Source organism: Coloeus monedula (genome assembly GCF_965178545.1).
Source record: "Coloeus monedula genome assembly, chromosome: W".
In the NCBI taxonomy this organism is placed as follows: Eukaryota; Metazoa; Chordata; class Aves; order Passeriformes; family Corvidae; genus Coloeus; species Coloeus monedula.
In genome coordinates, this window is record NC_138821.1 from 16,782,206 (window position 1) to 16,798,518 (window position 16,313).

Sequence of the window (16,313 nt, forward strand, 5' to 3'; positions counted from 1 at the left end):
CTCTATCATGCTTGTGTAATCCAGAATGGATTAGTTTTTGTCTTGGAATTAATATGTTTTTGAACATTCCTAGGTTGTGTGCAATAATGGATTTATGTTACTCAAGTTTCTGGTAAACTAAATGCAGGATCGTGTGTCATTCTCATATAAAAATTTCAATCATTCCAAACAATTTTGCCTCCTTATTGAGATAAATTAGTTAACTTTCTAATTTGAATTACTAGTGATTTTTTTCTAGGTGGTATATGCAGTATGAAATCACTTTGCTCTGTGAATCTTTAGTAGTTACTCTTATATACTTTCAGGTCTATCAAATATGATGTCAGATGGAGAATTTTTAAGAACAAGCTGTGGCTCCCCTAACTATGCTGCACCAGAAGTAATTTCAGGAAGGTAGTTTCTTTTCTATTGGATGCATGTGTGCATGTACTTCAGTCATTTTGCTGCTTAATTCTAAAGGCTACAAAATAGTGTAATTCACAAGCTTGATGCTAAGAAATTGTGGACTGAACTCTTAATTGCCTTGATAATTTTTCATAAATATTTAAGACTTTGAATTAGCTTTGAATAGTTTTTGTAAGATGGAGGTGATGTCTGATGTCCCAAATCCAGTGTGTACAGTGTACCTGAATTGGTTTAAAAAACTCATTTACAGCTCAGATCTTAGAAGTACAGATAGAAATACAGGCAAAGTCTACTGTGAAGTTGAGTAGCAGTGAAATATCTGCTGTTGAATTTATATTCAGTCCGAATTTGCTCAGTGATTTGTCAAATCTGCTGCTTTCATCTACCCACCCTAATACTTTTGCTGATCGGAGGCGAAATGTACGTTTTATTCATGCAGTAGCATAGAAGATGTGACAAGTTCTGCTATGTGGACTTGTCTTAAATTTCTTAGCCTCCAAGACTTGGAGGCTAGATGACTACATAGATTGCACTCAAACAGTGATAGCAATGTATAACATGGGCTTTCTTGGTAGTAGGTGCAAGTTTCTTTCAGTTTGCCATTATCTTAAATTGTATCTGTGGATTATTTTTATACAACAGAGAGGAAAACTAAGTACTTCTCTAGCTTCTGTTACATATGTGAAGAGGAAGGACACGAGTTCGAGGCATAGCACTAAATGGTATAGTAATTGCAGATTAGTTGTCCAAAGTTCATATACTCTTGATTAACATGATACAATTTAAGAATGTAGAAAAAAAATCTATTTAAATGTATTAAGCACAAATTCCTAATATTTAACTTTTTTCCCAGATTATATGCAGGTCCAGAAGTAGATATTTGGAGCAGTGGAGTTATTCTCTATGCTTTATTATGTGGAACACTTCCATTTGATGATGATCACGTGCCAACCCTTTTTAAGAAGATATGTGATGGTATCTTTTATACCCCTCAGTACCTGAATCCATCTGTATCTAGTCTTCTGAAACACATGCTGCAAGTAGATCCAATGAAGAGAGCAACAATCAGAAACATTAGGTAAAATGTTAGCTGATATCTGATCAGAGGAGGCTGGAATGGTAATTTTAATGAAAATATGCAGAACAAATAAGTCATTCATATAGCTTGTCCCTGTTTTATAGTCTGAGATGAAAAATTCAACTTCTGGTTTTTTGGCTTTAGCTCTTGCTCTGATCTCCTGTGGCAAATGAAGTATCTATCGGCAGTCAGAGTAAAACAAATATATATGTTACATATAATAATTCTGAGAAATTCTAGATTTAAGACTGCTAAAGCAAGTCTGTTTACCTGCAGAATGGTTTGCAAAAACTGTACTGTATTGACTTCTCTGGGCAAGAAAATTATTTGCTGATATGAACTGCTGTTTTGTATTGTAAATGTCTGAGAGGAAGTTATGACTCTTTAGCCTGATAACTATTGCTTTTATTCATATTTCTGCAGACTCAGAAAAATCATCTGTTGAGGCTGAATATTCCATGTATAAGATGGCACTCACTATTCTAGCTTGAAAACCCTGACATGAACCTGTGTATGAGTGACAATTGCTATGTAGGATACTGATAAGTTTAAACTTGCAGTTAGAGATAGCCATCATGGACTCCAAGATAGGATTCTGGAGAGGATGACCACTTTGACAAGTGGACAGTGGGTATAATTTTAAAAAAAGGTATCTTCATGCAATAGCATAGTTAGGTATTCCTGTTTTATTTGTAAGAAGCTCTAAGGAGAGAGCTCTGAAATACTACCTTAGTGAAGATGCTTCCTCTTTTAGGGTTGGAAGTTAGCAAGTTAGCGATGTTCATGTTCTTTCAGTAAAACAAAAATTGTGTTACATATATCACTTACTACTTCATTAAAATGGGAAGTACTTTCATAGAATCAGAATGTTAAAAGGTTGGAAGGGTCCTTAAAGATCATCTAATTTCAACCCCCGTGCCATGGGCAGGGACACCTTCCACTAGACCACATTGCTCAAGGCCTTATCTAACCTTGCCTTGAACACTTCCAGGGATGGGGCATCCACAACCTCCCTGGGTAACCTGTCCCAGTGCCTCACCACCCATACAATAAAGAATTTCTTCCTAACATCTAACCTAAGTTTCCCCTCTTTCAATTTGTACCCATCACTCCTTGTCCTATCACTACAGTTCTTAACGAAGAGTCCCTCTGTGGCTTCCCTGTTGGCTCCTTCAGATACTGGAAGGTGCTGTGAGGTCTCCAGGCTGAACAGCCCCAACTTTCTCAGCCTGTCTTCATAGGGAAGGTGCTCCAGTCCTTTTATTGAGTTAGTCTCCCTCCTCTGGACTTGCTCCAACAAATCCATGTCCTTATGTTGGGGACACCAGACCTGAATGCAGTACTCCAGGTAGGGTCTCACAAGAGCAGAATAGAGGGGCAGAATCACCTCCCTCGCCCTGCTGGCCATGCTGCTTTGGATGCAGCCCAGGATTACATTGGCTTTCTGGGCTGTGAGCACTCACTGCCGACTCATGGTGAGTTTTTCATTACCCATCAGCCCCAAGTCCTCCTTTGCAGGGCTGCTCTCAATCACTTCTCTGCCCAACCTGTAGGTGTGCCTGGGATTGCTTCGACCCAGGTGTAGGGCTTTGCACTTTCTTTTGTTGAACTTGATGAGGTTTGCACAGGTCCACTTCTCAAGCGTGTCAAGGTCCTTCTGGATGGCATCCTTTCCCTCCATCGTGTAAACTGTACCACACAGCTCAGTGTCATCAGCAAATTTGCTGAGGTGGCCCTCAATCCCACTGTCCGTGTTGCTGACAAAGATGTTGAACAGTATTGGCCCCAGTACCCACCCCTGAGGGACACCACTCATCACTGGTCTCCATGTGGACAATGAGCTGTTGACCACAACTCTTTGCATGCAACCAACCAGCCAGTTCTTTATCCACTCAGTGGTCCATCCATCAAATCCATATCTCTCCAATTTGGAGACAAGGATGTCATGCACAGTGTCAAATGCTTTGCACAAGTCCAGGCAGAAGATGTCAGTTGGCATGCCCCATCCACCAATGCTGTAGCCCTGTCACAGAAAGTCGCCAAATTTGTCAAGCATGATTTCCCCTTTATAAAGCCATGTTGGCTGTTAACAATCACCTCTGTTTTCCATGTGCCTTAGCATAATTTCCAGGAGAATCTGCTCCATGATCTTGCCTGGCACAGAAGGGAGACTGACTGGGCTGTAGTACCCTGGGTCTTCCACTTTCCTCTTTTTAAAAATGGGAGTTATATTTCCCTTTTTCCAGTCCTTGGGAACTTCACCTGACTGCCACGATTTTTCAAAAATGATGGATAGTGGTTTAGCAACTTCCTCTGCCAGCTCCCTCAGGACCCATGGATGAATCTCATTGGATCCCATGGACCTGTGCACATTCAGGGTCCTTAGATGGTCTCGAACCTGATCTTTTCCTACAGTGGGCTTAGGGTCTTCATTCTCCCAGTCCCTTTCTTGACTTGGGGGGTGTGGCTGGAGCACTTGCCGTTGAAGACTGAGGCATAGAAGTCATTGAGAAGACTTGCAGAAATCAAAGCACTGAGAACTAAACATTGTAAAACAAGCTAAGTTCCTATCCATTCATCTAAGTCATGTTAAATAAGTCTGAAAGAGAAGTGATATGAAAAAAGATGTTGAAAAATGTTGACTACAGAGCATGGATGGATTTTTGAATCCTAAACAATTTTGTCCTATGAGACATCATCTCAGTTTAAAGGATAAACTTTGGAGTTTAATTGACTACCTTAATTTTTCTAGTATGTGCATGCAAAGAAAGAAGCCCACTGTAACAAATAATAACAAAATATTCAGTTATTCAACTAAAGCTGTGCTTTACAGTTGTATAGGTAAAGCTTTTTCTACTTCTAAGTTAATTGCTTGCTTATGATGAAAGTACATTTTGCTCAATGCACTTGTGCTGAGGCATGTTCTGAGGCTAGAGCTTGGTCAATATAACTGCTCTTAAATCTGTAGCAAGTCTTTATGCTATGGAGTAGGATACTTATAAAATTAGCATCATGCCATATCCTTTGACTAGTTAAACAGCTTACTCTAGGCACACAAAACTACTTCATTTTTCTTCTGTATGATTGGGCAACCTAAGCATTTGGTTCCTTCTATATATTTCCTTTTCACTTTTAGCCTATGGATACACTAGTAAAGAGGTACAGATCGACTCTTCCATAGCCTTCCCTCAACTCTTTAAGGCTTGAAGAGACAGCAAGGGCGTTTTCTGAATGGAAAACTCATAGGCAGCTTGTTGGGGGTGGGGAGCATGTGACTTCAGTGTTCAAACATCTACCAAAAAAATTATTTGGTATCAAGATTTCTTTAATTTGTTAGGTATTCTTATGTATGTACTTGGGGAGGGACAGCTTTGATTGGGTAGCGTACAAATTTCCATTGAAAATATCTCAAAACTAAAATTGTTTTTCTTTTTACTGCCACTAACTACAAACCCAATGCCAAAACCACAACTATTTATATAAAAAGCTGGTTGACTTATACAAAGATATTATTCGTGATCAGGTAGTTGAAACCCTTAGAGGAAAGAGGCATTTTTCAATCTCCTGCAAAATGTCTAGCAAAATCTTGTGTGGGAGATGATTACTTTTCATTATGTACTGTTGTGCTGCACAGAAGGGGACTTGGACTGACAACTGTTGATCTTTTTTGTATAGACTAAGAATAATTTTATTTTTAAAATAATTTAATAATAAAAAGGCTTGCTTTGCATATATATACTCAGATTTTATTTTTACATCTAGAGAACATGAATGGTTTAAGCAGGACCTTCCCAAGTACCTGTTTCCTGAAGACCCATCATATAGTTCTACCATGATTGATGATGAAGCCTTAAAAGAAGTGTGTGAGAAGTTTGAATGCACTGAAGAAGAAGTGCTAAGTTGTCTATACAGCCAAAATCATCAGGACCCTTTAGTGGTTGCTTATCATCTCATTATAGATAATCGAAGAATAATGAATGAGGCCAAGGACTTCTACTTGGCTACAAGCCCACCGGATTCTTTTATTGATGATCACAATCTGTCTCGACCTCATCCTGAAAGAGTGCCATTCTTAGTAGCTGAAGCACCACGTCCCCGCCATACTCTTGATGAGCTGAATCCACAGAAGTCAAAACACCAAGGTGTAAGAAGAGCGAAGTGGCACTTGGGAATACGGAGTCAGAGTAGACCAAATGATATCATGGCTGAAGTTTGTCGAGCAATTAAGCAACTGGATTATGAATGGAAGGTAAAGAATAAAGAGTCTTTACAGCAGACAACAGTAAATTTTTGTTTGAGCTGTGTAATTACATAGCCTTGAAGTATGAAACTGTGTTCTCCTGTGCTGTGGAAAATAGTCTCATGTGCCTGTACTGGCTACTTGTGCTTGCTGTGCAGGAAGGGTTTTGGGGGGAAGGCTATTTATGCTGACAGGAATAATCTTGCTAATGTGTTTAATCTTTCTACTGGGGCTCTGGGAATATGTTGAGTGGGGTGTTTGGGGTTTTTTGGTGTGTTTTTGTTGGAAAAAAAAAAAAGCTCTGTCAGGTAAACCTGAAATCACTTGATAATACTAGTGAGTTGAAATAAGAAAAACAACGTGCAGAGCTTCTTAAACAGTTCTAGTTACTAAGTCAAATCTCTTGTGTACTAGGTTGTAAATCCATATTATCTGCGTGTTCGAAGCAAGAATCCAGTGACAAGTGCATATTCCAAAATGAGTCTACAGTTATATCAGGTGGATAGCAGGACATACTTACTGGACTTTCGTAGCATTGATGGTATGTAAAGACTTACATAAGTCAATGGACTTGTAAGGGGAATAATTTTAAATGCAAACATGTCTTAACTTGTTTTAAGTGATGTAAGTGTTGCCCTTTATTAGTTTAAGCCAAGCTAGATCTGCATTAATGTTTCTTTATTCCTTCCTTGTCTAGTGTTCCTATGATCAGATGGTTAGCTGTTTCATTCCTTAAATAATCACTTTTTAGCTATATCAACTCTCAAACCGCTCCATTTTGTGTCTGCACCAGCACTAATATTGCTGGTGCAAAAGGGGAAGGATTGTTGGAGGTGAGTTTTGAATCAACCTAAACTGCTTTTGTGGCCTCACCCCCAAATTTAAACATTAATTTAGATCTGAAGTAAGTATGGGAACATATTTTCCTAGTGAAGATAAAGCTTGGCATTTAGGCATGCAAATTTGACTTTAGCTGTACATTGCTGTACTGCGTTTGGCTGAGATGGAGTTAACTTTCTTCATTGTAGCTAGTATGGTACTGGTTTTGATCTGTGACTAAAACAGTGTTCTGGCTATTGCTGAACAGTACTTGCACAGTATCTAGTCTTTCTGTTTTCTCACTGTGGTGCACTCAATGAGTAGGCTGGGAATAGCCAGAGATCTGCCGGGATGAACCATGCTTCTCATAGAGATATGATGGAACTCCGTTTATTCTATTGTCAGACCCATAGTTATACTCTAATTCTCCAAGCACACATAAGCAAGCTCCATACTATTGGGTTACAGCTACTGTTCACGTGGCCTTTAATAGCAAGCGATTGGTTACAGATTGATATGCACGTGACTAACTAACATAAGTCTTTCTCTTTCTATGGTCAGCATCCCCCTCCCCAACATCCTGTCGGCTTGCCACATCAGCATTGCTCCTCTCTTTTTTCTCTAGTCAAGGACAGTTCACTAATATAGCTTGGATTGTGCATGTATACATGTCCCTGTTCACTCAGCCATTTCTCTACAATTCCCTCTTTTTCTTCTTGCACAAGCCAAGCCCGATGAACAACTTTCTCTAAAGCTTTCCATATGCACCCAAAACCACAACAAATTATTATTGCTACAATTACTAGTGTAGCTAGCAGACGTAATCCTTCTTGAACCAGGTTTCCTAACCACCCTGTCAGACCAAGCGAGGACAGCCACTCAGAGAAGCTGTCTGTATGGATCTGTATCTTTTGAAAAGCATCTTGCAGTTCTGAGAGCTGTCGATGGATACTCTGGGAATGGTCTGACAGGTTCATACAACACATACCTTCAAACTCTTTGCAACCATGGCCGTGAGCTAGCAATAAAAAATCAGTCGCAGCTCGATTTTGTAGTACAGCATGCCTAATGCTATCTACATCAGTTAAAAGCTCATTTAACATATGGGAAGTCCTATTAAATTCCTTTTCTGACCAACAGGCCAACTTTTTCAGATTGTTATAGCCATGAGCTGCAGCATCCCCTGGGTTAAAAATAGCCAATGGTATAAATGCACTCAAACTCATAATGTTTACCTTATCATTACAATCTTTATCAAACGTGGAAACACTACCCTGGTATCTATTTTGCATCCTATTTTTCCAACTTTCTGATGCCGTAATGTTTTTCCATGCTTGTATAGAAGGGGCATAGTTAGCTTTCCCAGGTAGCAAGGACCCCCAATTGGACTATGCAGAATCCCATTCCATGCTCTATCTCCGCATATCAAAAACACTCCAGGAGGTAAAATCTTTCCTCCGGTTGTGTCAATAGACTTAGCTCCTCCCAACGTGGCCGGCACGTTCCAGCCTCCAATGGAGTGTCCTGATACGTTCTGTTTCCATGGAAAGGAGGCCATGCCCTGTCGTGCCTGGTAGTCCTCCCGAGGATCTCCAAAGAAGAAAACCCCAGACCCATTGGCATATTGCATTGGAGGCACCACATTGGAACAGTTGGTCCATGGTGTTACATTAACAAGCGTACTGGGAAAAAGGGACCCATAAAGCTGTAGCTCTTGAAGAGGCAAGGTTGCATTTTTTGTTAAATTGGCAACAATACGGATTTGCTGCAAGGAGTGCCAATAACTAGACCAACAACCTAAGCACTCGCCCCGGTTTCTTTTGCTTTGCATTTGTTGCTCCACTTTTTCATTGATTTTCCCTATATCTGTCACCCATTTTTGAAATGTGTCCTCAAGTGAGATCCATGGCACGCCAATTAGACATGTGCAAAATGGATCTGCTGCCGACCCCATGGCCAGACAGAAGTCCGTCTGGTTTGCCTGGTGAGCCCATGTTACCCACATGTTTTCTCTTTCTGATGCTGAAGTTATCACAGCTTCACTCAGGGTGAAAGTACTTGAGAGGAGGAGCCACATGTAGGGCACCATGCCTGGGTTACAGTGGTCTTTTTACTCACTTGCAGACGTCTAATGGCTTCCTTCCCTGCCCACACTTCCAAGCTTAGTAAAAACTCGTGTGGATCCCTAAATGAGCTAACTCTAATCTGTTGTGGTGGAATTCCGAGCACAATAGACGCACACTGCCTAAAACTTCTTGTCTCAGGCACTTGATAACATTCTCGGCATAAACTACCTCGCTCGTCTACATTCCAAGTTCCCCTAGTAAGCTCTTCCCCACAGCCCCCACAGCACAAGCGCAAGCATAAGCTATTATAACAGCATAAACAATTTCTGCGGTGATTAGCATGCACACTCGGTGACTGTTCCCAGACTCCAAGTGGTCGTCCAAATGTGAGGTTGTCAGCCACTAAGCAAAGGTTCACTTCCCAAAGGTTGGGAACATCTGCTGTACATGCCACGTCCTGGCTCAAAGTCGGGAGGTGGAGCGGAGGGCTCAACTCGAGCCCATTCCTGTAGTTGCAAGGCCGTCTGGGCCACACCCCTTCGGGACTGAATGGGACCCTGTTGTGGCTCCTGCTTTCGATTAAGCTTTTCTTCCATAGAAGACAGAGCACAATCAAAGTGTTGTTTCATTTGATGCATTGCCTCTACTACTTGATGAGCCCATCTTTCCAATGCTTGTGGGTTCACACAAGATCCTGGGGGATGAGCACGTAGCTCATTTGTCACCTCTGTCATTGGTATGTCATCATCTGGCAGAGGAACAGTCTGTGGCTCCGGCCGAAAAGCAGTCTGTGGCTCCGGCAGGGAAACAGCCTGTGGCAGAGAGGCAGTCTGTGGTCCGGGATGAATCTCTGCTGGCAGTGGAGGTGGAGGGGGTGGGCAAGCAGGGTAGAGGCGCTGCTGACAAGAAGGACCGCCCATTGCTCCGCCCATTGACTGGTCGACTGTAACTTCCACGTTTGCCTTCAGTTTGCTCTGAGGTGTGGTGGTGGTAACTTCCTCTTTTGGCTCTGATTGCAAGAGCTCTTTCTCCTGCTCCCGCAGGAGCTCACTGACAGTCTCAAAGTGCTTCTCTGTTTTCTGCCCTTTTATCGCGCTCGGGCTTTTAAACAGTCCACTCAGCCCCCCGCGCTGTGTAGTTCGGGCAGGAGTGACAACCCCAGCCATTGTTGCAATTGCCTCCACCGCAGCCACAGCTACTTTTGACTCGGCTTGCATATTTTTCAAGGCATTTATAACAGTTCTCCAGGTGGGCCCTAAGTTTGTAATTTCTTTCCCTTTTCCCTGGATAGTACAGTCCCAGAGGTGATCCCCTACTTCCCTCCACTCGGCTGCATCAAAGAGGAGGGGGGGGGGACTCGCAAATGTCCATGCTCCCGCGCCCATAAAACGAGCTTATTTAGATCCTTTTCCTTGACCTCCTCCCCTCGCTTAGCGAGGAGTAATTTCTGTGCTGCCGCAAACTCTAAATCCATGCTAGCAGGGTATCATGGAGGGAAGGTAGCGACCCTTCTTACCGGCCTGACTGACATCCTTTGACTCACGGTCGACACTCTCCGCCTGCAGTATCTCTGTCGCTCGTCGTCGTCACCCTTCTTTTGGTGATCAGCGAGCGTATCTTCCTCGGAGGAACGGTCCCTGGTCGGGTGCCAGAAATAGCCAGAGATCTGCCGGGATGAACCACGCTTCTCATAGAGATATGATGGAACTCCGTTTATTCTATTGTCAGACCCATAGTTATACTCTAATTCTCCAAGCACGCATAAGCAAGCTCCATACTATTGGGTTACAGCTACTGTTCATGCAGCCTTTAATAGCAAGCGATTGGTTACAGATTAATATGCATGCGACTAACTAACATAAGTCTTTCTCTTTCTATGGTCAGCATCCCCCTCCCCAACATCCTGTCGGCTTGCCACATCAGCGTTGCTCCTCTCTTTTTTCTCTAGTCAAGGACAGTTCACTAATATAGCTTGGATTGTGCACGTATACATGTCCCTGTTCACTCAGCCATTTCTCTACAGCTGGGGGTGAATAAGAAGTTGTGAGGGGACATAACCTGAACTGCTGACCTGGCTTGATCAAAGTGATATTTGATGCTATATGATGTCATGCTTAGCAAAAAATCTGAGTGAATGGGAGTTTGGGGAAGGTAGCCATTGTTCGGAGACTGGCTGCGTGTTAGTATGCTTATAGGAGGTGGCATGTAGTTGCCTTTGCATCACTTTTTTTTCTTTCTTTCTTCATCTTAGTAAACTGTTTATCTTGATCTATGAGTTTTCTTGCTTTTGTCTTTCCAATTCTCTTCCTCCATTGCACTAAGGGTAGGGTAGAGTGAATGAAGGGCTGGCTGGGGGTTTAGCTGCCAGCCAGGTCCAACCCACCAAGGCTAGGAGTAGACAAAATTTAAGATGGGCATACGCTTGCAGTAAGTGAAGTCTTGAAAGCAGTTGGACAGATCTGTAGAAAAAACTTTTATAGAGTGACAGTAACACAGCATACAACTCTGTTGTGGTTTAAGCCCAGCTGGGAACTAAGCCTCACACAGCTGCTCCTTCACTTTCCCCTGGTAGAATGGGGGAGAGAATCAAAAGGGTAAAAGTGAGAAAACTCATGGGTTGAGATAGAGACAGTTTAATACAGAACGCAAAAGCCACATGTGCAAGCAAAGCAAAACAAGGAATTTGGTCACTCCTTCCCATGGGCAGGCAGGTGTTCAGCCATTTCCATCATGCATAACAGTTACTTGGGAAGACAAATGCCATCACTCCAAACATCCCCCACTTCCTTCTTCTTCCCTCAGCTTTATATGCTGAGCATGATGTCATATGATCTGGAATATCCCTTTGGTCAGTTGGGGTCAGCTGTCCCAGCTGTGTTCCCTCCCAACTTCTTGTGCACCCCCAGCCTACTTACTGGCAGGGCGGTATGAGAAGCAGAAAAGGCCTTGATGCTGTGCAAGCTCTGCTCAGCAATAACAAAAACATACCTGTATTTTCAATACTGTTTCAGCACAAATCCAAACCATAGCCCCATGCTAGCTACTAGGAAGAAAATTCACTATTCCAGTGAAAACCAGTACAAACTGCAAGTCAGATACCTTCCTGAAAATGAAGGAGAAAATATAGACTGGCCATAATGCTTGTTTAGGAGCATAGTAGACTAATGCAAATTATTTATAGCCAATAGTGTACATGACATGCCTAGGAAAACGTGTCATGGAAAAAGGATTTACTGGAATATGGCTGGATTACAGTATAGGATGGCTAAGGCTGAGTCTCATGACAGTTTAACCTGATCTGACTTGGCAATGCAATTCTTGCCTTGTCCCTTCTAACCATACAAGTGCTTGCTTAGATCTAGTAGTATTTGATACAGGGCATTAATCACTTTCCTGCACTGGCCTCTACTGTAGTATAAGACAAATGCTATTCCTGTTGAAGGGGAGGTGACTGCTTAGAGCCATGCAGCTGGGACAGCTGCAGTCCTGGCCTTAACTCTTGAGGAAATACAAGCCGATTGCATGGATTTGGCATCTCTCTTCCAATAGTGAAGCTGATCTGACTTTCCCTCCACCACAGCTAACCATTCTCTATCCCTCTTACAAACTGTAGTTTAAAGTAGCTTTGATGTGAAAACCCAATCTCTTCTGTGTTCACTAACTTCTCCTAGAAATAACTTTTTCTGGTGACAGGTGCAAGTCAAAACTAATGTTGAATATTTAAAGTAAGAATAGAGCTACTTCAGCAGAAAATTACCTTCAGTATGAGGTAGAAATACTTTCATCTTAGAAATAAACTGTTGCAGCCCAAATGCATATGAAGGGAAAAAACTTCCAAAAATGAAGGATGTGGATGCTAGCATTTAATGCACCCAATGAATTATAATGAAATACAAATAACAAAGTATGAATAACCAAATAGAAAGCAAATAAAATACTATCAAAAAGCATCTACAAAATGTTCATATTGTTATTTGACTTAACCTTATGATGCTGTTGTGTTTCTGTTTTAAGCTAAATCTATTTAACTATTAGCTGCTGAAACTACTTCATGAAAAATGTGGTGAGTGCTGGTCTAAACTAGATCAGATAGTCCTGGAGCACAGTTCAGAGCACAAGAATAATTTGCATAAGGACATTTAATTCTGTTGCTATATGTATAAGCTTTTTTTTTTTAATCAACTATATACAGTTGCAAAAGCTGTTTATGTATTAATCAACATTTAAAAAAAAAACAAGATTGGAAGTGTGAAAAGGGGAAGTTTGCTGTTCCTATGATTAATTTTCCTCTTCTCTCCAATTGTCCCCCAGATGAAATTACTGAAGCAAAATCTGGGACTGCAACTCCACAGAGATCAGGTTCTGTAAGCAACTGTAGATCCTGTCAAAAAGATTCAGATGGTGATGCACAGGGAAAATCTGCAGATATATCCCTTACACCATCAGTGACCTCTTTAACTGATTCTTCTAAGGCTGAATTAACTCCAAGACCAGGGAGTCATGCAATAGAATTCTTCGAGATGTGTGCAAATCTTATTAAAATACTTGCACAATAATTTTGAAAGTGGGCTTATTTCTTTTACAGCAATAAGCATGCCTAAATCATAGATGCTTCCAGTTATAATCAAGTTAAATTAACAAAGGTGCTGAAAAAATTAGCCACAGAATGCAATTTTCAGAGGGATTGGAATGATTATAGGCCGTTATGTATATTATTTTGAAGCTGGAGTGAATTCCGATTATCCGCTGTCCAATAGCATAATACAGATATAGGAAGTCACATGCCCTTGGGACAGTGTTCATAACACTTTACATTGATTGCACATTAGAATTCAAATATTTAAGTTATGCTGGCCTTCTTGCTTTTTTCCACTGGTAATACATACATCTAATGAACTGTAAGTAAATGTAGTTCAATGACTTAAGAATGACTTGATCATTATCTATAGTTGTGCCTTAGTTGATCAGAATTGTCAGCATCTAACAGTAATGTGTTAAAACTGCTGTTTCTTTCCTCTTATTTGACAGTAAATGATAAATAATAGTTTAATGCATTATAGCATACTACTTTTAATAACAGATAAATTTGATTAAATGCATGCAAATCCAACCAGGTTAAAGTATATGTAGGGGCTTTGTAATGCACTAAGGGTGAAATTCTGTGGACTGTAAGTAGAACAATTCAAGCCACAACAGTGGTGAGAGGCTTAATGCTGAGAAGACTTGGCACCCTGTGGGCTGAAACAAAATGTGGCTCTGTGAAGGAGAACTGTCAGCAGGTTCCTGATCTGCACAGATTTAGTAGCTCATATCTTAGTGTGGTAGCAGCACAGCAGTTCCCCACTGCTACTGCAGGCTGACAATCCTGTTCCTTATAAACGCGTGCATGTAGTTAATAGCACAGCTCTATGGCCTCTTGCATGCTATTCCAGAATCTAAAATTTTCACTTTTAAAAATATGTTCATGCTTTGATACAGCTGTTTATATCATATGCTACCTTGCCATATATTTTATAGAATTCTCATTGCAGTTGAAAATACATACATAGGTTTAAGTTTTTCCAAGTCGGCTTTATAATGAACTCTGCCATTTAAATTGTGGCATTAATAGTCCAACTTTTCAGTTGAACATTTAAAACTGATCATGACAGCTTATCGTATAATCATAGAATGGTTTGGGTTGGAAGGGACCTTAAAGATTATCTGCTTCCCACTCCCTGCCATGGGCAGGGACACCTTCCACTAGACTAGGTTACTTGTAACCCCATCCAACCTGGCCTTGAACACTTCCAGGGATGGGGTGTCCACAACCTCTCTGGGCAACCTGTGCCAGGGCCTTACCACACTCATAGTAAAGAACTCCTTCCTAATATCTAATCTAAATCTGCCCTCCTTCATCTTAAGGCCATTCCCCCTTCTCCTATCACTGCATACCCTTGTGAAAAGTCCCTCTCCATGTTTTTTGTCAGATCCTTCAGGTACTGGAAGGCTGCAATTAGGTCATCCTGAAGCCTTCTCTTCTCCAGGCTGAACAGCCCTAAGTCTCTCAGCCTGTCTTCATAGGGAGGTGTTCCAGCCCTCTGATCCTCTTTGTGGCCTCCTCTGGACTTGTTCTAAAAGGTCAATGTCTTTCTTGTGTTGAGAGCCCCAGAGCTGGATGCAGGAGTCCAGGTGGGATCTCACAAGAAGAGAGTAGAGGGGCAGAATCACCTCCCTCGACCAGCTGGTCATCCTCCTTTTGATGCAGCCCAGGACATGGTTGGCTTTCTGGGCTGTGAGCACACATTGACGGGTCATATTGGGTCGGTATTGGGACCCGTGTTATTTAATATCTTCATTAATGACACAAAGGGATTGAGTGCAGCCTCAACAAGTTTGCAGATGACACCAAGCTGAGTGGTGCAGAAACACACCTGAAGGACAGGGTGCCATCCAGAGGGACCAGGACAAGCTTGAGAAGTGGCCCATGGGAATCTCATGAGGCTTAACAAGACCAAGCGCTGGTGCTGCACCTGGGTTGGGGAAACCCCAAGTATCAATTGAGGCTGGGGGATGAACAGATTCAGAGCAGCTCTGCTGAGAAGGACTTGGGGGTGCTGTTGGATGAGAGGCTGGACATGCCTCGGCCATGTGCACTTGCAAACCCAGAAACCTCCTGTGTCCTGGGTTGCATCCAAAGCAGCATGGGCAATGGGCGGGGGGGGGGAATCTGCCCCTCTCTGGTGAGATCCCACCTGCAGAGCTGCGTCCAGCTCTGGGGTCCCCAGCACAGGAAGGACATGGACCTGTTGGAGCAAGTCCAGAGGAGGCCACCAAGATGATTAGATGGACGGAGCACCTCTCCTATGAGGAGAGGCTGAGAGAATTGGGATTGTTCAGCCTGGAAAAGAGAAGGTTTCAGGATGACCTAATTGCAGCCTTCCAGTACCTGAAGGATCTGACAAAAAACATGGAGAGGGTATTTTCGCAAGGGTATGCAGTGACAGGAGAAGGGGGAATGGCCTTAAGATGAAGGAGAGCAGGTTTAGATTAGATATTAGGAAGAAGTTCTTTATTATAAGGGTGGTGAGGCACTGGAACAGGTTGCCCAGAGAGGTTGTGGACACCCCATCCCTGGAAGTGTTCAAGGCCAGGTTGGATGGGGTTACAAGTAACCTAGTCTAGTGGAAGGTGTCCCTGCCCATGGCAGGGGGGTTGGAAGTAGATGATCTTTAAGGTCCTTTCTGACCCCAGCCATTCTGTGTTTCTATATCGAGCTTCTTGTCCACAGCCATTCCCAGTCCTCCCAGGGCTAATTCTTGATCCATTCTATGCCCAGCCTTTACTTGTGCTTGAGATTAAAAAAATTTTTAACAGTAGATTTCTGTTACCAATGTCATAAATCCTACCACAGTTGTTTTTGCAGTGTTTTCAGAACAAAATTGAACCTTAAATATTAAGATCTTAGCTAATACTTGCACAAAAACATTTAATCTCTTGTAAACTGGATGTAATTATCCAGTTACATTTTCATCTAGCACCAATGTAAACATTGCACAATAAGCTATGTCATAAAACATTTGCATTCAACAATAAGCATTCTCTTCAAAGTCAACTTCATTACCTACTTACTTTTGAAGATTGTGCTCCTGGTTAGATACTAGAAATAAGGCATTACTATGACCAATAAAGTCTTGACCCTGAAAATGAATACGAGTTATTGTCA

At 42.0% G+C, this 16,313-nt stretch overlaps 1 protein-coding gene across 3 annotated transcripts in view; it reads left to right on the forward strand.

Annotated features, from left to right (window-relative positions):
• The window catches only part of LOC309584606 (5'-AMP-activated protein kinase catalytic subunit alpha-1-like), an 86,082-nt gene extending 70,588 nt beyond the window's left edge, over positions 1-15,494 (forward strand). For 2 of the 3 annotated variants that reach the window (XM_082300711.1, XM_082300713.1), the window contains 5 exons: positions 306-393; positions 1,259-1,483; positions 5,246-5,732; positions 6,138-6,264; positions 12,920-15,494. In XM_082300711.1, the coding sequence (XP_082156837.1) occupies positions 306-393; positions 1,259-1,483; positions 5,246-5,732; positions 6,138-6,264; positions 12,920-13,164 (1,172 nt within the window). In that variant the 3' untranslated portion in view covers positions 13,165-15,494. Of the gene's footprint in view, positions 1-305; positions 394-1,258; positions 1,484-5,245; positions 5,733-6,137; positions 6,265-10,173; positions 10,587-12,919 lie in introns of those variants that run through there. The other variant, XM_082300712.1, reaches the window with a different exon arrangement.
• Positions 15,495-16,313: the final 819 nt, after the last annotated feature.